The sequence below is a fragment of the Orycteropus afer genome, unplaced genomic scaffold, assembly GCF_000298275.1.
Source record: "Orycteropus afer afer isolate SDZICR_OR568_19922 unplaced genomic scaffold, OryAfe1.0 scaffold00314, whole genome shotgun sequence".
Taxonomy (NCBI): Eukaryota; Metazoa; Chordata; class Mammalia; order Tubulidentata; family Orycteropodidae; genus Orycteropus; species Orycteropus afer.
In genome coordinates, this window is record NW_006921901.1 from 1994676 (window position 1) to 2011256 (window position 16581).

Sequence of the window (16581 nt, forward strand, 5' to 3'; positions counted from 1 at the left end):
GTTCATCTTTCAGGCTTCAGGTTTGATGTTACCTACTATGGAGAAGCATCTCCACTCCTCCTCCTAGGAATAGATGTTCCTTCTCTGCATCCCATAATGTCCTTGTGATGAAACTGCCCATTTACTCATCTCTCTCCCCACTACCAGTTCATAAGTTTTTTCTTGCCATGGTCTGTATTTTACTCTCTCCCCCAGAACTTAACACAGTGCTGGACACAGAAGCATTCAATAAGTACTGACTGCAATAATATCACAGTGCAGGCAGCCCCTGGGTTATGAATGAGATCTGTTCCTGCATTTTTAAGTCTTTAAGTGGAATTTGTAGGTAAGCCAGAACAGGTGCATATGGTTCTTATTTAACTTTACTTTAGTACAAGAAAAGCCTGGAAGGCTTTTCAACTATTTAAAAGCTGCACATACAGAAAATGAAGGTGACTGTGGTGAAGAATTTGTGACCAGTAGGGGTTGGTTCAATCATTTCAAAGTGAGGGCAAATTTTTGTAACATTAAAGGGCAAATAGTATTTATCTATATATCAGACATTGGTAACTCAGAAATTGCCTATACTCTTGGCTTACCAAAGATAGAATTTCTAGCCATTCTTACTCCCCTTGACACAGACCTCTAGGATTTGATTAGTTCAATTACAAAAACAATTTCAGATTTCTTCTTTCCTTTCTCTTAAATAAAGAAGGAAATAAGAAAATGATCATTCAAGGTTTTATATTGAAATTTCTTCCTGGAAGAGAAAGACCTTCAATCATCTGATTTCCAAATATCTCTGTTTTAAAAGACTGTTCTTACAATTCCGTAGATTATATTTTGGTCTGCCTAATCGACAAACCCAAATGGGTTTGTTTTTGATTAGTCATAAAAAACTGAAACTACCCAAACAATTTGACTGCTGTAAGGCATAATAATTGGAGAATTTTTCTTGTTTTTGGTTTTGATTTTCCTGGTCCCTTATTTCACCATGTATTAGGAGGAAAACATGGAGAATCACATGATACTGGTTAATTAAAAGCCCAGGTTCCTGACCTGATACCAGGGTGCTCATTTCTTTTGAAACCAGAGCAAACCAGACCACCTCTCCACCTTAAAACCAAAAAAACCAAATGTGCTGCTGTCGAGTTGGATCCAACTCATAATGACCCTTTCTTGCGTTTCTGAGGGAAAGTAGAGGGAAGTAGATTGCCCAGCCTTCCTTCCAAGGAGTGGCTGGTGGGTTTGGTTCAAACTGGTGGTTTGAACCACCAGCCTTCTGGTTAGCAGTCATATGCCTTAGGCACTATGCCACCAGAGCTCCTTTCCACCTTAAAGGGAATAAAATAATTCAAGAGGATACCCATCTTTGCCTCCTATGTTGGCTGCATTCTGTTCCCATACCTAGATACAATCTAATCCTGTCACATCCTGCCTCATTAACATTACACAGATCAGGATTTACAACACAGGGTAATTACACCAGATCACAAAATGGAGGATAATTACGAAATACTGAGAATCATGGCCTAAACAAGTAGACACATATTTTGGTGGTTGCACAATTCACTCCACAGCAGCTGTCATTTTTATTATTGCTCCTGCTGGTTTTTGACGACGGAAAGTAGAATCTTTGCTTTACCAGGTGGAAGATTTGAGAAGACCCCCTCTCTCCTTCCCAACCCCAATAGTTTTGTAGTTTTAATCAAAGTAGAACAAGGGAGCAGATGACTTGATTCATTGTATTTTGGCTACTGTTTCCTAGGGGAAACTATTTTTTTCCTTCCTTCTCTATCTAATATGTAAATTTGAGCTAATTTATAGGGAGTTAGATTTACCTATCATCCTAAATAGTATAATCTCAATGCATTTATGTAGCTACCAGTAGTTTTATAAATGATTATTTTTTTGCATACATAAATTGAGACAGAAATATATTCCATTATGTTGACTGCCAAAATTCATAATTATCAGAGTCACATTAATTCTCTCCTCAGTCCATTCCCAGCTTGTCTATTAGTTAGCTCCAAAAAGGAGGTGAGTATATTATGAGGGAGTGCTAAATGCACAAATATGGATTTATATTCATATACAAATATGCATATTAAGTATTCTTCTCCTAGCTCACCTTTATCATTCCTTCAAGCATGGGTCCATTCAAAACTTTGGTCTCCTCCAGCACATCCTATAGGGCACCTGGGTGGTGCAGATAGTTAAATGCTCAGCTACTAACCAAAAGATAGGCAGTGAGAATCCACCCAGAGGCATCCTGGAAGAAAGGTCTGGTGATCTATTCCCAAAGTTCACAGCCATTGAAATCGTTGTGGCACACAGTTCTACTCTGATAAGTATGGGATCACCATGGGTCAGAGCAGATTTGATGACAACTGATTTTTTTTTTTTTTTTGGTTCAGCACATTCTAATGGATTTTGTCATTTTTAAAAAACTATTGTGATTTTGGTGAAAGTGTTGTGCCATCTTTTACGTCTATCTTGTATTATGCATTTTCTCCCATCTTCATCTCCCTGTTTTCTTTCTCCACAACCACACTTTCATCACATACCCTAAAAGCACAGTCTTTTTTCTTCAGTTGTAATCCTACTGCTTAAGATTGTCCTGTGGTCATAACAAGCCTGTCTCGCCAGAAGCTATCACCACATGCCAAACAACACATCTTGCTTCCCAAAGCTACATTTTGGCAGCTGGTAAAGACATTGATTATTCATGTCCCCAGAAATCATGATGCTCGAGGATGAAGTGATTCTTTCCCCCAAGTTGTAGACGAGATTCCAAATAAAGTGTTTCCATTGTTCTTCCAGGAGCTCTGGTAGCATAGTGGCTAAAGCACTTGACTGCTAACCAGAAGGCTGGCGGTTCAAACCCACCAGCCACTCCTCAGAAGGAAGGTTGGGCAATCCTACTTCCGTAGTGATACTGCCTCGGAAACCCAAGGAGGGGTCGCTATGAGTCGGGGCCGACTCGACGGCACATAACAACAACAACATTGTTCTTCCACACAATGGAAGATATCTGCAGGCACAGGGGGAGGAAGGAAGCTCCAGGCATTCAGAATGCTCTATCATATTTTTTGATATCTCCATGATGGTTTGACTTTAAAATCTAAGCCTTGACCAAAAAAATAATAACAAAGAACCAGCTTTTATTGACTGTCCTGAAACCACTTTTAAACCTTGCTTTTAAAATTTCCCCCACAACAGTTTTGACCTATGTAAGAAAAACAGGTATTTTCAGAAAGTGTTTCAGGGAAACTGCATTTGAGGCAGTTTTTATGAGCTGAAGCGAAGGCTAAGGCATTGCTAAGGAAATCTGTTTCCCTGGGATACTAATTAGCTCCAAATATTGCATATAAATTAAGCCAGTAGCTATGGGAAGAAGCAGATTATGGGAGAGGAAAAGCTAAGGAAGTTTAAAAGAAAATTACTGTCTTCTGATGGGAGGAAAAGACACGGCCTGGGAGGATATTTCTCTGTGGCCCAGCGGTCCACTTTTTTCCTAGTAGCTTTCATCCTTCTCTCTTTCCCATCATTTTCCTTTCTTCACTATGGCAGGTGTGATTTCTTGGATAGTCCAACTAGGAAAAGGCTCTATAGCCACAGGTCTGTTCTCCCCTGTCTCTGTAATAAGGGAGCTATTTTCTGAGAGATGCTCTACTAGCTGGACTCTCAGACCTGTCAGGGCATGGGAATCCCAGGCTCCTCTCCTGCAGACTCTGAGTCAAGAGGTTGAGGCAGGGCCTGGAATCTGAATGGTTAACAAGTGGCCCAGGCAAGTGTGGGAAACACTGTCTCTTCCTCCAAGAACAAGACACAGTCCCTGTCTCTGAAGTGGGATGCCAGCAGTTCTGGCTGGGACATTTCAGTTTCAAGGGAAAGATGTCAGCAATTGAAACCTCAGCTATCAAACTCACTTTCCAGCAGTCTTTACCTGTTTCACTGTTAAATGTTTTAAGCTTAATAGTTAGAATAACCACCATTCATCTGACAGTTTGTCATACTGTATATGTTGTATATGATCATAACATATATGGCTTATATGTTGCAATCAGGCTGGAAGCTACGCTACTGGTATTTCAGATACCAACAGGGTCAGCCATGGTAGACATGTTACAGCAGAGCTTCCAGCCTAAGAAAGACTAGGAAGAAAGGCCTGGTTTTCAGCCAATGAAAACCCTATGGATCATAACAGAACATTGTCTGATATACTACTAGAAGACAGGCCCTTAGGTTAGAAGGCACTCTAAATACATAGGGCCCACAAAAATGAACTCATGTATACCAACAATCAAGATGGCACAAAGTCTAGGCAACATTTTGATCTGTTGTGCATGGAGTTGCCATGAGTCAGAGCCAATTGACAACAGTTAACAAGTTAGAACAAAGAAGTGACTTCTAATTTTAATGTGCTACTATAAGCACACTAATCATTTTCTAGATAAACCTACCAGTGCCTGATTTGCAAAACTCTTCTTAAAAAGAAACAATAGTTTAGCTTAACTACTAAAGAAAATCTGTCATGAGCATCATGCTCTTTTAAGAATTATCTATATGGGATCAAGTTGACAACAGTAACTCAAAAGATTAGATAAGAAACTTAGAGGGTAATGAGTTTATGTTAATGGAGGAGGAGCAATTCAGAAAGGAGGGTGAGAATAGTTGCACAACACAAAGAATGTAACCAATGTCACTGCACGGTACCTGTAGACACTGCTGAACTGGGGTATGTTCTACTTTGCATCATTTCAACAACAACAAATAAAACACATGAAAAAGAGTACCCCGAGGTATTAGTGCCATTAGTACCACCATGTGTTGTTGAGTGAGGAGGTCTATTGTGTATTCTCTGTAAACAGCTTGTCAAGAACACAGCAAGCAACAGCAGTGACATATCACACTCACTTTCTACTAACCCAACGAACACTTACAGCAAGTGGCTGCTCTTGGAGAAGGAAAATACACCTTCTCCAATATCAGGTTGTCTCTGCCTGTGAAATTACAAATTCCTTAGGCGTGTCATGGTTCTGAACTGTTTTTAAAATGTGATCTTGAGCTTTTTGTCAATTGCTAACTTCTATTTGCACAGAGGTTTTGTGCTCTCTTTATCAATTTTGCACATTTGCTTAATCTCTTGGCCAAAGAGTTAAATTTGACAAAAATCATTCTTTTGAGACAGGTATTGTTTAAGAATGGTTTCTCTATTGGTTCCTTGGAGGAGATACTTAAATCGATTATTTTAATAGCTGAGGTGGGCAAGGAGGGTTGTGTAAAAGATACATTAGTGAGTCATTATTCATTTTGCAAAGACAGAAACTAGTAGCAAAAGGTCCTTCACTAAGCAGCTATTTCCTTATTACCTTGTTTTTAAAGAAAGCCACTGAAATAGCACTGCTTCTTTGCAGTGTGTGGAAAGGGCAATGAACTAAAGATAGGGGCACGCAGCTTGGAGTTCTAGCAGGTTGTACTGCTGGTCCTTCCTCTGGGTGTAACTTTGGACAATTGTTCCAATTCTATATTCTAGTTCTGTCTTCAGTCAAATGGGGGCATAGTAACATATGTCCTACCTCACAGAATAGCTTTGAGGACAAACAGTGCAACTTGCCTTGAACACAGTAATGTTTTACACTGTTCTGATAAATGTCAATAAATTAATAGTAACTTATATTCTCCACCACTCATCTGTCAGTTTGTCATACTGTGGTGGCTTGCATGTTGCTGTGAGGGTGGAGGCTATGCCACTGGTATTTCAAATACCAGCAGGGTCACCCCCAGTGGACAGGTTTCCATGGAGCTTCCAGACAAAGACAGACTCAAAAGAAAAAAGGTGCCATCCACTTCTCAAAGAATTGGCCAGTGAAAACCTTATGAATAGCAGTGAAACACTCTCTGATATATTACTGGAAAACTTCATGAATAGCCCGGAAACATTGTCCAATACAGTGCCGGAAGATGAGCCCCTCAGGTCAGAAGGCACTCAAAATATGACTGGGGAAGAGCTGTCTCCTCAGAGTACAGCCGACCATAATGATATGGATGGATGAGTAAAGCTTTTGGGACCTCCATATACTGATGTGGCATGACTCAAAATGAGAAGAAAGAACTATAAACAACCATTAATAATCGGAACATGGAATGTATGAAGTATGAATCTAGGAAAATGAGAAGCTGTCAAAAATGAAGTGGAACTTATAAAGATAGATGTCCTAGGCATTGGTGAGCTAACATGGACTGGTTTGGGCCATTTTGAATCAGATAACCATATGATCTACTATGCCAGGAATTACAAATTGAACAGAAATGGTATGACATTCATCATCACAAAGAATGTTTCAAGGTCTATCCTGAAGTACAATGCTATCAGTGATATGATAATATCCATACACCTACAAGGAAGACCAGTTAATACTACTATTATTCAAATTTACACACCAGCCACCAATGCCAAAGATGAGGAAATTGAAGAATTTTACCAACTTCTACAGTCTGAAATTGACTTTAAAGTCAGACGAGACTCTGAAACTTGTTTTTGAATGGAGAGAAGCTAAAGCAAATGGAAGAAATGACAAGATAAAAGAGCTGGACAGAAGATTTCAAAGAGCAGGCTGAGAAGACAAAGTCAATTATTATAATGAAATGTGCAAAGACCTAGAGTTAGAAAACCAAAAGGGAAGAATACACTCAGTATTTCTCAAGCTGAAAGAACTGAAGAGGAAATTTAAGGCTTGAGTTGCAATACTGAAAAATTCTATGGGCAATATTTTGACTACACAGAGTCACTATACCAAAAAGAATTGGTTGATGTTCATCCATTTCAGGAGGTGGCATATGATCAAGAACCAATGGTACTGAAGGAAGAAGTCAAAGTTACACTGAAGGAATTGGCAAAAAAAAAAAAAAAAAAGGCTCCAGGAATTGATGGGATACTCATTGAGATGTTTCAACAAACAGATGTCACGCTGGAGGCACTCACTCATCTATGCCAAGAAATCTGGAAGACAGCTACCTGGCCAACTGACTAGAAAAAATCTGTATTTGTACCCATTCCAAAGAAAGGTGATCTCACAGAATGCAGAAATTATTGAACAATATCATTAATATCACATGCAAGCAAAATCTTACTGAAGGTAATTAAAAAATGGTTGCAGCAGTATATTGACGGAGAACTTCCAGAAATGCAAGCTGAATTCAGAAAAGGAGGTAGAATGAGGGATACCATTGCTGATGTCAGATGGACTGTGGCTGAAAGCAAAGAATACCAGAAAGATGTTTACCTGTGTTTTACTGACTATGAGAAAGCATTCGATTCCATGGATCATAACAAATTATGGATAACGTTGAGAAGAATGGGGATCCCAGAACACTTAACTGTGCTCATCAGAAACCTATCTATAGACCAGGAGGCTATCATTCAAATAAAACAAGGGGATACTCCATGGTTTAAAATCAAGAAAGGAGTGTATCAGGGCTGTATCCTTTCACCATACTTATTCAATCTGTATGTTGAGCAAATAATCCAAGAAGCTGGACTATATGAAGAAGAACATGGCATCAGGATTGGGGAAGGCTCATTAACAATCTGCGATATGCTGACAACACAACTTTCCTTACTGAAAGTGAGGATGACTTGAAACCCTTACTGGTGAAGATCAATGACTACAGTTCACAGTATGGATTACATCTCAATATAAAGAAAATAAAACTCCTCACAACTGAACCAATAAGCAGCATCACGATAAAAGGAGAAAAGATTGAAGTTGTCAAAGATTTCATATTACTTGATCCACAATCAACACCAAGGGAAATAGGCAGTCAAGACATCAGATGACGTATTACATTGGGCAAATCTGCTGCAAAAGGCCTGTTTAAAGTGGTGAAAAGCAAAGATATCTCTTTGACGACTAAGGTGAGCCTAACCCAACCCATGGTACTTTCAATTGCCTCATATGCATGTGAAACCTGTACAATCAATAAGGAAGACCAAGGAAGAGTTGATGCTTTGAGTTACGGTGTTGATGAAGAATACTGACAGTACCATGGACTGCCAGAAGAACTAACAGATCTGTCCTGGACGAAGTACAGCCAGAATGCTCCTTGGAAGCAAGAATGGCCAGACTTTGTCTCACCTACTTTGGTCATGTCATCAAAAGGGACCATTCCCTGGAGAAGGATATCATGTTTGGTAAAGTGGAGGATCAAATCAACAAAAAAGGGGAAGGCCCTCAATGAGATGGATTGATACAGTGTCTGCCACGATGGGCTCAAGTGTAGCAAGGACTGTGAGGCTGGCACAGGACTGGGAAGTGTTTCATTCTGTTGCACACAGAGGCTCATTATGAGTCAGAGCCAACTCGACAGCACCTAACAACAACAACAACTTACAGTCTTCCACAGGAATGACCCAAACTTCTGCCTAAAAAACTCAACTTACTACAAGTCCCAAATGCCCAAACACAAATGAAAGATCAGGGAATTATATTCCAAGGGAAATGAGAAATGATCTAGCATAATCCAACATCCCCATAATGTGATGCCCTGAAAGAAGCTGGTTTCCCATGAGCTCGAGGGTCACCATGGCTCTGGTCACTGAGCCTGCTTCTACCACAGAGTACTATTTATTTATTTATTTTAATAAAAGGTAAATAAGGACCAATCGCAGCCTGCTCTTTCTATGAACAAGAACCACAGATGTTGCCACATAAGCTCAGAGCCAAATTGCAGAGATAAGTGCTCTGGGAGTCTGAACCAGTCACCATCAAATCAACTTTGACTCATGGAGACCTATGTGTATTAGAGCACAACTGTGCTCCACAGGGGTTTCAATGGCCGATTTTTCAGAAGTAGAGCATCAGGCCTTTCTTTCAAGGTGCTTCTGGGTAGATTTGAACCACCAACCCTTTGGACAGTAGCTGAGAATGTAAACCATGCAGAGGGACTCCTCTGAGAGTTAACCTACCCTCATTTTCTTCTTGATTTCTTCATAATTTCTTCTTGACAAAACAAATGGTACTGAAAAAAGAACATCTCTTAATGATGTTGATATCAAACTGTTCACAGATCAGTTGGACCCAATCATACCATTTAAGAACGCAAATGTACATTAAGATCAAGAGTCAATTTAATGTATTATTATTTCTGGTGCATTTCTTTCCCTTGCCAAGAGTGAGGATAAAACAGAAGGTAAAAAATAATAAAACTGAGAGAGTAAAGTACATAACGCAAGATACAGATAAACCTAAAGTGCTGGGAAATCCTGGTGAAAAAAGGTTTCATTCCAAGTTGCTCCTAGTTTTGATGCAAATGCAATACGTTCCATGGTGCTCAAGCCTGTGGTCTCAAGTAGCTGGAGTGCCATCATCAGAGGATACTTTTTCATTACTATTTCTGTTACAAAATCAAGTGTGCCTTGATGGCAATAATGGCTATGACAAGTGTGGGTTAATGCAAACCAAGGAAAAAGACACTGGAAAAATACAAAATATTTACTCTACTTAATCTAGCAACTCCTACTGAACAACATGTATTCTGCATATTTATGAGTTGTAGCTCATGGTTGTGGAAAATTCACTACATTACAAAAACAAACACTGCTTGTTACATTGAGTATACAGCATGCCTTTTCTGCTCAGTACAAGAGAAATCTACTACACAGCAGATAATGGGACTGACATGTGCAGAGATGTGGCAGCCTGGTGTTCGTTTCCTTTTTGCCCCTAATAAAAAATAAAATCATAGCGTCATTGAATATCCCAATGAACCTCAGTCCAATTCAAAACTCATCTTCAGAGCTGTCGGCTAAGAGCATTACTCGATCTTGCATGCTGTTGAATTCTCTCTGCTAGAGAAAGAAAAAAGAAAAGCGTGATTAAACTCTGCACAGAGCAAAGCTGAGAATCATGCCCACTTGAAAAGACATCCTAACAAATGAAGGTGAGGCAGCAGCTACGGCTGCTAATCCAAACCACTGGGCACTTGGATACTATTCACGCATCATTAAGGCCCTGGTGCTTTATTAAGCAAATGAGGTAAGCAAACAATGTTCAGAAACTGATTAGCTTTTGCTGTTGTTGGTTTCATACCTTTCTTTTATGTCTTTTGAAGCCATTTCTCCTTCGGCGATTCATAACCTTAATGCTATACAGCGCTCCCAAGATGAACAAGGCTCCAGCTATCCCAACCCCTACAGGCACCAGCATCCCAGACATATAGCCAGCCTGAGTAGAAAAGGAAACGCATTAGATGCGAAACAGACCCATGGCCTGAGTGTCTCACTCTTGCTGGATTGCAGCAGGTTTTTAAATGCTTTGAATCATCCTGTTTGCTTTGTTGTAAAATAAAATGGCACCTGGATGAAAATTACATTCTAGGGAGAAGGCAATAGAGAGGTGTGACTCTCTCAAATATTATTCAACATTTCAAAACCTTACAAGTAAGTACTGGAATAAACGAGCCAGACCTAGTGGTACCTCCAGCCACCTGCATATGCATATTTGTCAGCATCAGTTTTTGAAGACAGAAATATAATTTGTATTAAAGATGGGTGGAGCGAGTTTCTAAAAACTGGAACTATTAAAATGTTATAAATGGGAAATATCAGTCTGAATAGAGGTCCAAAGGAGTTGACATGTCCTGTGCAATACTGTGTTTCTTTGAGGGTAAAAGGAAGGTCTTGACATACGTGCTCCCAAAATACGTGTTGAAATCTTCACCCTGTACCTGCGGATATAATCCTGTTTGGAAACAGGGGTTTTCTTTTGTTAATAAGATCATACAGGTATATGACTAAACTAAACCATTTCTGAGTCATAAACCATCAGAATGGACACAGACACACAGACAGGGAAGGCAACCACATAAGGATCATCTGCGAACCAAGGAACCTGATTTGCACTTAAAGCATCCACAACTGTGAGAAAATAAATTTCTGGTTTCTAAAGCCACCCACTTCTTGTGTTTGTGTTACAGCAACACTAGCTAACTAAGACAATGTGGGTGGGTTTCTCCCTCTCACTCTGAGTCAGCTGCACTAGAGTAAGGAGCTAGGAAAGTGCTTGTACATGAGTAAAAGGTGGGAGTTTCTGGAAACAACATGAAAGAGAAGACCCGCAAAAGAAAGGAAGAATATTAGATGCTGGCACAAAAACAGAAAAGACGAGGACAAGGAGAGAGTGTGCACAAGAAGCGGATGAATGAACAAATTCACCCAGTAGGCAAGACCAAAGCTGGGGATTGGGAGGGAATTGTGAGGGTCCCCAACCCCAAGGAAAAGAAGTTGCAGAAAAAAGGCACAAAGATAACTGCCTATATCATCGGTACCTCCAAAAGAGACTGGAGGTATCAAATCCATGTGTGTCTCCACGGCCCTCAAGGTGTCACTATGGATACCTCACTGCTGAGAGAGTAGTCAAACTTCCACACATTTCTAAGCTTGGGTAAGTTGCTCAAGATCTACCTTTGAGCTGAGGGCAAGGCCATCACACTACAGGGGTGTTCCTGTTACTTGGCCAATAAGTCATCTATAGGCTTTTCCTTTTCTACTCTAGAGCTCTTTCATGGGGGCACATAGATACTAGTTTTCCTTCCAAGAAAGCCCCTCCGACCCAGAAAACTACATGTTTGTTGTTATTATGTGCAGTCGAGCCGGACCCGACTCATAGCAACCCCTCCTTGGGTTTCCTAGGCGGTATCACTACAGAAGTAGATTGCCCAACCTTCCTTCTGAGGAGTGCCTGGTGGGTTTGAACCATGACAATTAAAAACACAAACAAACAAACAAACAAGAAAGGTATAACAAGTACTTTAAAAAAAAAAAAAAAAAAAGGTTGTTACAGAGTCGACTCTGATCGTGGCCACCCCATGTGTGTCAGAATAGAATTGTGCTCCATTTCAATGACTGACTTTTCAGAAAAAGATTGTCAATCCTTTATTCTGCAGTGCCTCTGGGTGGAGTTAACCTCCAACCTTTCAGTTAGTAGCTGAGCCCTTCACTCTTTGTTCCATCCAGAGACGCCACGAGCGCTTCAGAGAGGTACTGTCCGGGGAGGGGAGAAGAGACGTGATTCTGTCCATTTATTTGACTATGCATTCAGCTGACTAAGATTTCTAACATAGAATACAGACTATTTCTAGTACCTTTCAGGATGAGCCAAAAACAAAGAGGGACAGAGAATAAAAGTATTCCAAAAAGTGCTGGAGTCTGCAGGCTCCGATGCTTTCCCAACGTTTGTAGCAGCAAACCAAAAACCACAGGGAGACACCAAACTTAACAAAGCCACACTCCTCGGGCGTACAAAGCCGCTCACACACTTCGCCTTCCATAATCTCATTACAGTAGAATGTGGACATTTTTCCATTCATTTGAGAACAACTGCATCTTTTAACCATATACTAAGTGTTTTTCCACAAGATACAAAGCCCAGTCCTCTTTTAACAAATTAATATGCTTTGCAGAATCCTGAATTTTTCTAAAGTTCTTCCAGATCTATTAGGGCTTATAAAATCTCTAATATTCCATGTGGAAAGATATTGGACAATAGCCAATTGTGGTGTTCTGACCAGACTGTGAATATGTTTTGAAAATCGCCATTCCTGGTGCATGGAAACATGTGTACATGTTGAAATATAACAAACTTTAAACCCAGTGGATTAGGCTTTAGAGAGCTGTGCATTCAATGGATGACATTCAAGCTGTTGGGAGATCAACTTAATCCCTTTGTGAGCTTCCTAGTGCTGTGTAAGTTAACCCCACACTATAACATTTATATTCCAAAATATGTCACTCTTTCCCTATTTCTTATTTACATGTTTAGACTTCTTGTTCTAGGGCATTAAATTATGTAGATTTCATAAAAATTCAGTTAACAACACCCTTCTTTTTTTACCCTTTTTTGTTTGTTAATTTGTTTGGTGGCATTTAGGCAAATGTTTTGAAATTACAAGTAAATTATAAGATGGGAACAAAGCAACCAGTCTTCTTCAAACATAATTTAACTGTTTCCCTTTCCAAACTGACTAAAGGAAAATAAGGTCTTCTTTTAGAATTATTTATTGTTTATAACAAAAATGAAAATAAAACAACACGCATGTATTCTTTAAATTATAAATTCTCCTTAATCTCTTTCTTTGTTCATAATTATTGAATTTACATGTGCCTCCAGATGTGACAGCCTCAGAAGGATACAACCAAGAATGTATGACCTAAATCATCTAAATTAGGAAACATCTAACAAACCTAAAATGAGGAACATTCTATTTTTAAAAAAAAGAAAAAAAAGACTGTATTCTTAAAAAAAAATGCTCAATGTCATTTTGAAAACACAAAAGGCGGCTATAAAAATGTTCCATATTAAAGGAAACTAAAAAGACATGACAACTGTGTTAGTGTCATGTGGCCCCAGACTGGCTCCTGTACTGGGGGGAAAAATACATTGGATCTGCTCTGGTAGCGTAGTGCCTAAGGCATCTGATTGCTAACCAGAGGGCTGGCGGTTCAAACCCACCAGCTACTCCTCAGAAGGAAGACTGAGCAATATACTTCTGTAGAGATATTGCCTCAGAAACACAAGAGTCAGAATCGACTCAATGGTAGCGAGTTTGGTTTTTGGTTTTATTGAAAAAACTAAACTCTGGATGCTAGAATAGATGAGAATACTGTATCATTGCTAAACTATACTAATGCTAATAACTGTACTGCAGTTTGGCAAGAGAATACTCCTATTCTTAGGACATATACACTGAAGTATTAGGGGTAATGGGTCATGATATATGCAACTTACTCTTAAATAGTTCAGAAAAGGAGAAGCGAGAGTAAGCAAACGATAAAGCCAACAGGGAAAATGTTAATAGGTTAATCTGGTTAAAAGATATATGGGCATTCTTCCTACTACTTTCATTCTTGCATCTTTTCTATAAACTTGAAGTTATTCCCAAATAAGTTTATAAACTTTTAAAAACAGATTAAAGCCAAAATATTATTAGATATATTTGTTTTCCTTTGGGTGTTTGCATGTGTTTGTTTTGTTTTGTTTTATGAGAAACTTATCCTTCCTTCTTAGGAAAATGTATTTGTTCAGGAACATCTATTTCCAAGAAGGCACTAAGAAAAATTATACACTAGCATGCCTGAAGTCTGCTGGATTAAGACAATGCCCTTATGACTTTCTACAGAACAGTGGTTCTCAAACTTGAGCATGCATCAGAATCACCTGTAGGCCTTGTCAAAACCTAGCCTGCTGCCCCCCCCCCCCCGCAGAGTTTCTGATTCTGAAGGGGCTCCAGAATCTGCATTTCTCATAAGCACCCAGGTGATGCTACTGATCCTGACCATGCATTGACAGCCACTGCCCCGAAGTATAGTCTGGGTCATTCTTTTTCTGGATGATTTCCTAAAGCTAGAAGAAAAAGAATGCTTTTGGTGATATAACAATAGGATTGGTCTTCATTACACAACTAAAATTGTTATATATCTTCAGTTTTAAGAAGCAATTCAGAGGTTAAAAAGATGTATCAATAGCTAGCCAAGTTAGGATGTGTGTGATAAACCTCACTAGCTTGCACATTTAACCAAGAAAAGGGTTAATGATGGTCCCAGGGTTCACCTTTCAGCCAAATAACACACAGGCCTGTAAAGTGAACAATAACACCTTTGATAAACATTTTCCTCAGAATAATCAACCATATGAAACCAAAAGGGCAGCATTTGCCCAAAAATAAAGTTTATACAGAAGGAAAGGCCAAATGGAAACCTAGGGAGGAAGTGGGAAGAACATTGTTACACTGGAGGGATTGCAACTAATTTCACGAAACAAACTGTATAAACTGTTGAATGGAAAACTAATTTTGTTGGTAAACTTTCACCTAAGCCACATTAAAATGTTCTAAAAAAGAAGAACAAAATAAAAATTAAAAAAAAAAAAGAATGGCACAATGCATATAGGGACCGTCCCTCAATATCTGTTCTCTTCTTCTACACCAATGATTAAAAAAAAAAAAAAAAAGTTGTTACTAAGTCAATTCTGACTCATGTATCAGAGAAGAATTGTGCAACCAAAGTTATTTACAAAAATGAAAAACAAAAAACAAAACTCATAGCAATCCCCATTGGGTTTCCAAGAATGTAAATCTTTACAGAAGTAAATTGCCTCATCTTCCTCCTGAGGAGCAGCTGCTGGGTTTAAGTCACAGAACTTCTGGTTAGCAGCCTTACCCACTATGTCACCAGAGCTCCTTCATGGGTTGTTGTGGTGTAGTAAATTATTGGTATGGCTTTTCTAGCCATAAGCCTTTGTAAACTCCCTGGTGGAATTTCCCGTGAGCAACTGAGGAGCTTCTGATTGTTAAAGTTATCCACCTGGGGTATTTCTGTTGTGGGTGGCACAAAGCAATGTTCTGGGAAGTTCACGCTCTCAGGTGCTTAGAATTCTGATGTTATGATTGGTTAGTCTGGCCACTCTGCCAGTCTCAAAAGGAGGCCTGCTAGAGGCAGAAGGAGTCTCTCTGACTGCTGCCTGAGAAGGACATGCCGCTGAGAGAAACGCACTCCTGAGAGACACGTGCTGCTGGGAAAGAGACACGACAGATGCACATTGCTGAGAGAGACACCGAGAGACACACACTTCTGGGAGAGAGACTGTGAGAGACTGTTCGCTGAGAGATAGCCAGCTGAGAGAGACTGAGCATTGTTCCTGAACTTGAATTGTAGCCTGCTGCTTCCGTAAAAAAAACCCATAATTTGTGAGTTCTGTGTGGTCACTGTAGTGAATTATCGAACCCAGCAGAGAGATGGTGGGTGCTGCGGAAGGAACGCTTGGTGTCAGGGTTGATGAAAGGGCTGGAGGGAGGCAGCATGTCTGGCCTCGCAGGAATAGGCCTTGTGCTATTGATGGTGATTCTGTCTTCCTCTTGTGCAGTTAGAGGAGGTTGGAAGATGTGGCCTCCCTGCCTCTTTGGCAGCTGGTGTCAGATGCAGTGGGATTCACTGCAGTGGCTCCAGACTCATAGAAGCATGGGAGTTTGTAAAAGAAAGAAGGAAGGGGCCTGGAAGTAAAACTTTGGATTCTTAGATGGTTACTTTGGTTGGTGTTGCCTCTTGAAAGAGATAATTCATCTAGAGGCTAGGGCTTTGGGTTACACCCAGCCAAAGGCCCAAGGCCATATGCATAGAATGGGATTGTAATCAAGGTGAAGAAATGAATTTGGAATGTCTTAAAAAGGATTATGTGTTTTGGACTATGTGTTTACCTGAATGTACTACGGGTATTAAATGTTCTCTTACCTGCTTATACATTAGAAATGATTATGGGGTGTGGATAACAGAGAGCATGTAAGTCCGCCTTCAGCTGATACTTGATTGGATATGTTTAAAAGGGGAAATAGAATTTTCCCAGAAGAAACACAGGTTTTTGTTTCAAACCCTGTGTGTAGAGTATAGGTGGCTTAGGTAGAAAACCTGAGCCCCACCCAATACTACTGAGGGAACAGAAGATTTGCATTTGAATAAGGACCTCAAGAGGAAAAAAATAATGACTGTTTGGCTCTTTGAATTTCAAGCAAGCAGATTGGTTTTGGGTGCACTGAGACAGGAAAGTC

At 39.8% G+C, this 16581-nt stretch overlaps 1 protein-coding gene across 1 annotated transcript in view; it reads right to left on the minus strand.

Annotated features, from left to right (window-relative positions):
• Positions 1–9763: 9763 nt before the first annotated feature.
• Positions 9764–16581, minus strand: part of ARMH4 (armadillo like helical domain containing 4) — a 188731-nt gene continuing 181913 nt past the window's right edge. The window contains exons 6-7 of the mRNA XM_007951871.2: positions 10074–10208; positions 9764–9832 (exon numbers count right to left, since the gene is read on the minus strand). Of these exons, the coding sequence (XP_007950062.1) occupies positions 9764–9832; positions 10074–10208 (204 nt within the window). The remainder of the gene's footprint in view (positions 9833–10073; positions 10209–16581) is intronic.